General features: G+C 31.6%; 1 protein-coding gene across 7 annotated transcripts in view; it reads right to left on the bottom strand.

Annotated features, from left to right (window-relative positions):
* Positions 1-2,001: 2,001 nt before the first annotated feature.
* Positions 2,002-10,271, bottom strand: part of PTPN4 (protein tyrosine phosphatase, non-receptor type 4) — a 192,944-nt gene continuing 184,674 nt past the window's right edge. For 5 of the 7 annotated variants that reach the window (XM_011366099.2, XM_011366097.2, XM_023534123.1 and 2 more), the window contains one exon: positions 8,582-8,800. In XM_011366099.2, coding sequence (XP_011364401.1) covers positions 8,714-8,800 — 87 coding nt within the window. In that variant the 3' untranslated portion in view covers positions 8,582-8,713. Of the gene's footprint in view, positions 8,801-10,271 lie in introns of all 7 variants that reach the window. The other 2 variants (XM_023534122.1, XM_011366098.1) reach the window with 2 other exon arrangements.

The following is a 10,271-nucleotide window of genomic DNA, read 5'->3' as shown; positions in this document are numbered from 1 at the left end:
CGCCCTATAAATTAGCCATCCCACTGCTAGAAATTCACCTTATGCATATATTTGCAATGATTAATGAAAATATTTGCATAAGAATGTTCATTGCAGCAGTTAGTACAGCAGTATCAAGTAGAAACAAGCTAAGTGTCCATCAAGAATTTAAATTATGGTATATCTATGATAGACTACAATGCACTGATTTAAAAAACATAAGGTAGACCTGAATATGCTGATATGGAAATACTTCTGAGATGATAAAGCAAGCTGCAGAATATATTGTACAATCTCCTGGACATTAACAAAATGTGTATGTAGACACAAATGCATGCACACAGAAGAAAATATAAGAAATTTAACAGAGGTTATCATTGATATTTGAGGGGGACTATTTTCAAGGGTGGAGCATGTGGAACTCCTCTTAGATCTTCCTTGAACTGTTTAAATTTTTATTATCTTATACATAAGAACAATCATGGCAGAATCATAAATATTTTTGCCTTTTGGTGTAATTTATTTTTAGATATAAAATTATTTAAATAATATTTTCTCTAATAAATTTTTTCAGATGAAAAAATGGCATACCTAACTGCACTTGGGAATGATATAAAGCAAGCTGACTTCAGGAAGAGAAAGGGCCTTTAGTTTGACTGACAAGGTCTTATATTGGGAATACCACAGCAGAGGTTGCTGCTGGGAGATCATCAGACATTCTTTATTCTTCTAAACTTTTAGTTCCTTATTTACCCTCTCCCCTCCCCCCAATACAGCCACTATGTGAGCTAGTAATTCTAGAAATAAATGTTGTACTTAGCATTCTCCTAGTTCCTTCTGATCACCCATTAATGAATATAACCACTGTTAGAAAAGCCCAGGACAATAAACTCATACAATAATCTTCAAAACTCCTATACTTTAAATTACTAAAGCACATCTTTATTCAGCGATTGAACAATTAAAAGTCACAGCTAGAATTTTTTCACGTTTGTGCCTAAACAACTATTGCTCAAAATGAAATATGGCCAAAAAATACATGTCATAGCATTTCACATAACATAAATTGCTCTTAGGACTAAAACAGTTTTAATGCAAATCAGCATTTTTATCCTGTTTACTGTTAGTATTCATAGATATTTTCTACATGAATTGCAGGAATTTTAATTTTTCACTGACATTAAGACAAATAAATACACAAGGCCTTTCAAGCATATATTAAGCTGCAGTGACAAATGCATAGTAATGATTTCAAATTATCCAGTGTTGACCAAATTCAAGCTTACACATTTTAAATGAAACCTAAGCTTCTTCGCCTCTTAATTAGGAAACAAACCCTGTGGAAATATATTTTTGTGAAATGGGGGAAGAGAGTTAGTTTAAAAAAATTAGGGGGCTAATTCCATTTGCTACTAGTTCAGTACAGTGAAATGTGAAATGGCAGCAGAAATGTTAAAACTATAATTAGGAAATAAACTAGACTTTTAAGTGACTTTTTGCCCTTCATATTTACATATAGCACCTGTTACAGATAAAAAAAAATCCCAAATTATAACACCCTCTACACAGAAATTTTTAAACTACTTAAAAAATATCATCGATGAGTATATAGTAAACTATACATCCTAAAATTAAACCTACAACTGTAGAAAATAAAGACTAGCTTTTCTTATTGGAAAAAATTGCAATATGGATTGTAACTGCAATGTCCTGATGCTGTAGGAACACTGGGTTGGACAGTTTTAATTTTTTAAGCATATATATTCTAATGATAGAAAATGAAAACAGCTTAATGTAAACTGTTTTTAGTCTCTTAAATCCTGCCCTTTCATGTGTATCTAAAGTGTCAGGACTTTGCCCCCTTCAACTTACTTGTGGTGCAGTATTGACTTAACCCCTAGGTACAACTCAAAACTAAACAAATGGATTTCCAAGTGTTTATGTAATATACAAAAATGCATAGCAGAAATTATAGTAAAACAAAACTTGGTTTAAGCCAGCTGACAGAACTGAGTCCAGCAATTCAGTCAACTGAGTAGCCTTTATTGTACTAAATAAATTACAGAAAAGTGGCAAAGCTAAAATCACACAAGTTACCTTTTAAATACCAAATTATCTAGAGATCATTGTAAAGCACTTAAACTTGGGTCCAATCCAATGGGCTCTATATACTAATCCATTAAATTTTTTCCATATTTACAAAACTCCTAGGATATTTTAAAATGTATAAATTAAGTCAGTAGTAAGCATGAAATAAAGTGCTACTATTTGAAATTCAAGGAATCAATTTCAGCATAGAAATTTGACCTATTCTACAGAATATAAGAATAAATAATTTTGTCAACTTACTGAAGGGGTAGGAAAAGACAAGGGGCCAAAGAATCCCAGAATTGGGTTGAAATTTTCTTGCCAAGAAAGGCAAATAACTGGAACACTACAATTGAGGAGTAAAAATTAAAAAGCATCTTTTAAATAAAAGGTAAAATGGGCTCAATTGTGACTACAATGAATTTGGGGAAACCACAAATCAGCACCTATTTCGGTCTAAGATTATAAGCAGGGCTGAGCCTCCTTGATGGCTTCATGGTGATCATTCATATAGCAATGTGACATTTTAGTTAAGGTTATCACAAATAATATTTGCTAAATTTTGGGAACTCTCAGGACTGAGGGGGCTCCGATATTTAACTTTTAACAACTGTTAACAAAAGTTAATGAAGGAAAATATCACCTAATAGTTGTTTAGGTTGCTTACTTCACAACACTACTGTAAAGGGAAATTAATGATTTTTACAAGTTGGAGGGATGGAAGCAGGTGTCAAAATAATGAAGGTCCCATTGAGTCAAGTTTAATGAGCAATAAATAATATATATTACCTTTAAGAAAATGTTGATAAAATTAATCACACAGAAAGATTTTGGTTTAAAATGTAGGGTATTTTTTCAGTTGTTTTGTTCAGTTGAATTAATAAACCCTTAAGTATATAAGACACCAATGCTACAAGTCAAATTTATACTTATCTAAGACAATGAGAATAAAAAGGCAAAAGTATCTGTCAGGGGCCTCTGCACATATTTACTACAGTTAATTATTAGGCATGGTTTTCTAGCTTCACCAAAGTCACACTCTCACAATGATGTCCTCATTTGTGGCTGCCACAGTGACAAAGCCTGAGAACTTTAATTCATGGTAAACACATTCAGCAGAATGTTTACCTTCACACAAAAACAATGTTCTACACTCCGGAGAAGTCTAGAATTCAGTTACATTACACTAAAAAACAGTATGCACAAATTTTCTTGAAATTTCCTATTCTAGAGCTAAAAGAAAGATAAAAAGAATGTACATTACATTTGAAATGTTTCAATAATGATTGCTCGTTTATGATGAAATTATATTTTGCTTCTAAAACTGCATTTTGTATAATGAAGTGGAATATACTCCTTTCCTTTTCAATCCCTCATGACTTTTTTTAAACAAAGAGTATCCTTAGATTCAAGCCATAATTCTAGTAACATCTGAAAGATACATTCATTTTCTTTACAGCATGAAAGACATACAAATATCACTTTTTCCTTTTTAAACAATGAAGTAAAAGTTAACCATTTCAATCTTTTGTCCATAGAAAAATATTTTCTATATCATTTACACAATAGATAAGAAAATTCTACAGTTTAACTGAAACTTATGAGCACAAGATTTTCAAACATTTTCATTCTTGTATTTGAAATTTTAAAAGGTTTTAGGAAGTTAAATATTAGAAATTCCTCCTAAAATTGTAGTCTTTAACTTGCAATACTGCTAATACCTTTCACTTTGTAAATTAAAAATTGATTTATTTATGCGATGAACCATATCTAGTCAACGTTGATGAACTGCATCCCAGTAGATACTACTTCTGGCTGCCCATTTAACTTGAATTACTAAAATAAAAACTACAAAACTTTAGAAATCAACAGTAAACTGCTGTAAAAAAAAAAAACATACAAATAAATAGCAGCAAATTTGGATATGGAAACAGAAATAACAGTTTGGTGTCTACCCATGAGAATTTCACCAAGATTATGAGAATAAAATGTCTAATTTCTGGCTGAAATAGGAAATTGTTTTTGATAATATTGAAAGGCTTATTGTAGTAATTGCTACTAAAAATGAAGTCTGTATATAATAAAATATTGTGTTGATAATAGATGCAGACATTGTAAAGCAAGTCGAACTCCCAAAAATACTATTTAGAGATTAATTTCATGGGCTCTTTGCAAAATTGCTGAAATTACCTATGAGCAGTTAGCCTTCAAAATATTTTATTATGTAAATTCCTTTGTCTCTACACAATTCTCAAAGAATTTTATAAAATGGTTGTTACAACCTGTGTTGTGATCACACTGAGGCACCAATAAATCTTTGCCAACAGATCAGTCATTCCAATGTTTGATAAAGTTAATCCAGTGGGTTTTAATAATGTAGCTATTTTACTTGGAGGAAACACACAAAAAATGCTTGCAGAAATTGTGATTGGATAGCTGAAGCAAATGTGGGAAGTAAGCAATGTCAATATAGTTACTTTGTTGATGTGGCAGCTAACATAAAAGCTGTGGCATAAATTATGTCTTGTTATGTTAAAGATGTTTATTCCAACAAGTATTTACCATAATGTATTTACTCTAAGTGACTTAAATGCAAATTCACCTGAACTACAAAATAATTACAATAAAATAAGAGATGTAAACATATCCCACATTACTGTAGTATAATTTTTATGAATTCAAACCTACTTTGGCAACCTTACCATCAGAATATTTTAAATATTCAAAAAACATTTAATAGAACATTATTAAAATATTCTTTTCTTCTCCTTTCCTGATAAGATTATGAAACAAGTAATGCTTTAATTCTACATGTTCACATTATGAACATAGATTATTTGATTCTAAATGGATGTATATTCTAAATCTTAATTCTATGTTTTAAGTGCTTTTAAAAATTAGTCTTCTAATTTGCATTTTAGAATATTTTCACACTGCACGCATATCAGTTTAAATACCTTACAAAAGTCTATGGTCTGTCAGGGAAGCATTGCTAGCAAACTGAGTTGGGGTTCTAATGTGGATCATTTTTTAAAGCCTACTTATTTTCTAAATTAAATGACATCTCTTCTAAGGTCATCATAGTTATTAAAGCACTGCCTGAGTATAATTCTTGAGCTGAAATAGACAAAAATTCTTGAGAATTTATGATATTCACAGATATTGCCTAAAATAATACATGAGATTAGATAAAATCTTTCAAGTTCCTTTTAGCTCTCAAGTTATAGTACTTCTACTGGAGATAGGAAACTTTTGCTCAAATACCTGATTAGACCTGATCAGATCTGCCAACAGATCATAAACTCTACATTTAAAACAATCCTTTACCTCTGTTTGTTAGCATTAGCTTTTGTGAAACACACAAATATATAAACACACAAAAGTATCTCAGTGTATATATTAGTACCTGAAACCTTTAAGCAATTGTCTTAATGGCTTAACATACTTTCATACATTTGAAACCAGTTTTTATATATAAATTTTCTCTTTACTATCAATCAGAATAATCAACTCCTTCACCCCTCCTACTTGTGCAGGCAGGTCAAACAAAGGAAATTATTTGTTACACTGTTACTCTGCCTCTATTTTGAATGGTTGCATTGGTTTAACAAACACTACCAATTCTTGTGAATGTAAAGTCTATTCCACAATATTCCTCATCCGATGTACACAGTGCTGACAAAAATCAGATGCTCAATAAAACATTTGAAATGAACATGGTAAACCATCATGAATCAGAGAGGAAAGGTCTTCACAAACATTTCTTAGCATTTACATAAGCCCCTTGATTTACCAATATCTATTAACATTTGTAAGAATAAGAGCCAGCACTAATTTCTAGAGAAATGGGGCCGGGGAGACAGAGGGAGGGGGAGGGGGAGGAGGAGAGAGGGAGGGATAGGAGGGTGGGGAGAGGGGAGAGTTGTGGAACAGAGAGAGAGGGAGATATGGCTGGAGGAGGGAGAAAGTAGTTTAGATATAAGGAATTTGGCATTTTTATCAAGCAATATTACATTGACATGAATGGAATCTAGAACTACTTGGCATACAAAAGCTAGGATGATTCCTAGAATCCTATATAGATTGATAAACAGGGTAAAAAATTTCTTAGGTGTAATGAATAAAGTCTTGCCTGTTGAGTGAACAGGGAAGCATAATTAGGATGTTCATTTTAAAAAGTTGTGAAGGATAATTTATTTTAAATTTAAGATCCCAATAAATGTCTTTAAAAAAGGATCTTTTCTGTACATAAAAATACTGGCAGAGAATACCCCCTAGATGAAAAACTGATATACGAGAAATTTAAATATAATCCTGAAACTTATATTATCATTTAAAGACTGGCATTAATGACTTAAAAAGGCAGCAGTGCTCATTGCCAAGAAATTATTAACAGTTAATCTCAGAAGTGTAAACAAAGCCCCAAATTAAAGAACATGCCAACCATGCCATTTATCTGTTTATATCTATACAACTGTATCTTTTAAAAAATCTATGGTTGTCATATTCTATCCATACAGTTAGGACAGATTTTCTTTTTAATTCACATGAAAACTGCCAAAAAAGTTATTAATTATGTAGATCCCCAACATGATTTACTTTTTGACTTTCAACTTATTTCATATAGCAGTCTAAATTACATTTATCTGTTGGTAGAGAATGGAATGTTCAAATAAAACTAGTTATCTACTATCTTATACTGTCTTGACTATGAAATCCAGAAATAGATGAGAGAGTTTCTCTTCGACATAAAGGTTATGTTTACTTTTCTTTTAAAAAAAAATTTCAAATATTTTAAGACAATAAATTATTTGGTATCTTGGCTATTAATATTTAGGACTTATCTTCCTAAAATTTATTATGATTCTGAATATCTGAAATAACATCATTTAGATTATACTGAAGATTTAAAAATGTACACTTTCCCCCCATACTAAATGGCACTCCAAAATATCTACCAGTCAACTCTAAATTTTATCAAGACTATGCTGAAATACTCAGAAACCACTAGTAAATGAGTCTATTTTAACCATAATCCATATAAAATAATTGTGTAATAGAACACTTCAATAGGGGAGCAAATTTCCATTTATATTAAAACTAGGCAATTTTAAAGTTCTGTCTTTCCGTAGACTTAAAAAAAAAAAAAATAACCCAAAGAGGAAAATATACACATCCTTAAAGGGAATCAGATTTTCATCAGGGGGGACAATCAAAATTCTCCATATTAACATGCTTATAACTTAATAAGTACATATAAACTGGAGTTATTTAATTGTACACAGAAATGACAAGAAAATCCTCATTTCAGTTACTGAGGGATTACATTTGGACACAAATCAATAATGTTTCATTCCTTGTTTGAAGTATCTCAACCAACAGACCACTGTGAACAAAGCTTGATTTGATATGAACTGAAATGAATGCTGAATAGAAATAATTTGGTGACAGAAGTAAATCACAATTAATTGCTCAACCTTTAGCTTAAAATATCAATGTTTAACTTTAATATGCATATTATATGCCATTTCTACAGTTAGGCATAAAATAAATATTAAATTTAAAGAATAAAGCATCTTTTAACTTGAGCTGCTAAACTGTAATCCTTGTCCCTCAGAAAAGGAATGTGCAGATTTTGAACAATTCTGTAGCAGCAGAGTACTCACTCAGTAGAACACAAATTACTTTTGCTTCCTGTGGCAAAATACAGGAATTGAGTAAGAAATAGAATTTCCTTACCCTTTTTTGACAGCGTAACTCCCAATACAAGAAGCTATTTTGAAATGTGAACTGATTCAGAATGCATAAAAATGTAAATGTACAATATACATACATACCTCCTAGTACGGTCAAATGAGTGCCTTTTTATTAGACAAAGACGTCTCAAGGCACTTAAGGGGTTAAGACACAATGCATGCATTATCCTTTACATTAAGTATGTGAAATCACATGATTTGGAATAAGCCAACCTTATGATAAATATAAGTTACATTATTAAATTCAAGAAAATTTGTAGATTCATATTTATACTTTCTATAAGATGCTGGTAAATGGACAATGTGCAGCATTTCCTGGGAAAAGCAAATTCCATCTTTCTTCTTATGAACAGCAGGTCTCTACAGGGGGAGTTTAGGGAAAGATGTGCTGCATCCATAGGCAGTGTATTGGCTAATATTGAAAATGATATTGCTAAAATTTAAAAAATAAAATCTGATAATCAGTAATAGTAAGTACGTGAATCACTGGAAAACACCAGAGCTGACTTCTGATGTTTACTTCTTTTTGCTTTCAAAATACAAGTGTGTAACAGAGATGATAAGAATTCTGAGCCTTGTTTGTGGCAATTCTATCAGAAGGGGACTGCATGGCACCACCTCAAAATTTCATAAATTACCCTGAACATACTCAGTTATTCACTATGTGTTCGGAGCAAAGCATGAAATAGTCTTCAAACACATGAATTATAGGTTTTGAAAGAGTGACTTTTTAAACATAAAGTGCAACAGTGCTGAAGTTTTCAGTTTTTGTTAGTTCTTCATTTTTTTTTGTTTGTTTGTTTAGATGCCATTTCCTGCAAGCAGTATTATGGCATAGTGAATACAATGGAAAGCGGTTTTCCAACACATATCCCAAGTCTTTTGCTTTCTTATTTATTTGATGATGTTGTTAAGGGTTTAACAATTCCTTCTTCATAAACTTTCAAAATAGCTTCACATACAAATCTGTATTGACTCTGAAAAATAAAATATAACAAAAAAGAACTGATCAGAAAAAACTGGAAAACAATTAAAATATGACAAATAACTCACTTGGCTTACTTACAAAAGATATGCAAAGTAAAACTATACAGAGATATCGTTTTTCATGAACAGAATAGCAAAAAGTAAAAAAGTCTGACAACGTATTTTGTTGGCAAAACTCATTCTAGTATCCCTACCATTACCCCAATCCCTGTGGATGGCAATCTGGCAGCATATGACAAATTGCATCAACTTATCTATTGACCCAGCAATCTCACTTCTAGGAATCTATTTGAAGATAAACTAGAAAAAGAAATTGAAAACATATTCATAAATGAAGCTACTTACTATCAAATTATTTATAATAATAAAAAAGTAGAAACAATCCACATTGCCATCAGGAAAGGACCTGGTGAGTAATCTGTGGCATGTCCTCATAATGCAATACTATGTGGTGGGGGAGGAAGAAGAGTCTACAGACTACTACAGAATGATTCCAGAATATTTTGTTAAGTAAAACAAGCAAGGTAGAGAAAACTGCACACAATATATTATGTTAAGAAAGAGGAGCAGATACAAATATCTATCTAACTCAATATATAAGTTTTAATAAAAGCAAAGGAAGGATAAATAATTAAAAAATGATTTCCTATAAGGGGAAGGAAGGAGAAAGGTACAGGAGAAGGACAGATTAGACTTCGGTGAATATATTTTCTTATCTTATAGATTTTACTTTGGAACCATATAAATATACCCTTTTAGACCATTAATTTAAAAAAAACCTCTATAAATTGAAAATAACATGAAACGGATCAAGGTATATATCTCGTTCATGTCATAACTACATAGAGAGGAGCAATTTCAAGGAACTTTGAAATAGTATTTGACTGTATCTCTTGTAGAATATATCCAAAAAGCAAAAAGAACTGTGGAAAAAAATTGAAAATTCTTTTCAGACCATACTACTGGTGGTAGTAGTGTTAGTTGGGTTATTCTGAGACTGTTGTATAATGTGGAGTAAAACAAATGAGTACTTGTGACATTCTAAGTCTTTCATTGCTGGTATTGTAGAGAACCAGCATTTTTATTAAAGGAGAAAGGGGATGAAGATGTAAGGTAGAGGATGTTAAGTAAAAACACTATGGTCCTGAATTTGTATTGGAAATACCAGTATTAATTCATAAGTTTGTTTTCCTACCTCTGACAATTGAAGATTTCTAGAGACAAATGCTAACACTAACCCAAAAGCAATAAAACACCCTAGTGCTCACAGGTGCTGCCTAAAACAATTTCTCAATAAAAAGAACCAGATTCTAAGTCTGAGGCAGGAAGTGTAAAAGGTGGGGCTTAGACATCTTTATTGTTGGCAAGGAAGCTATCAAAGTTACTAGGGCCTTGACAAAAAGGCTCAGGAACCAAGCTGAGTAGGCTCCCACTGGCCAAAAATAAGCCAGTTTAGGCATC

This window comes from Pteropus vampyrus, unplaced genomic scaffold (genome assembly GCF_000151845.1).
Source record: "Pteropus vampyrus isolate Shadow unplaced genomic scaffold, Pvam_2.0 Scaffold120, whole genome shotgun sequence".
NCBI classification, from domain to species: Eukaryota; Metazoa; Chordata; class Mammalia; order Chiroptera; family Pteropodidae; genus Pteropus; species Pteropus vampyrus.
This window is presented reverse-complemented; position numbering and strand designations above follow the sequence as displayed.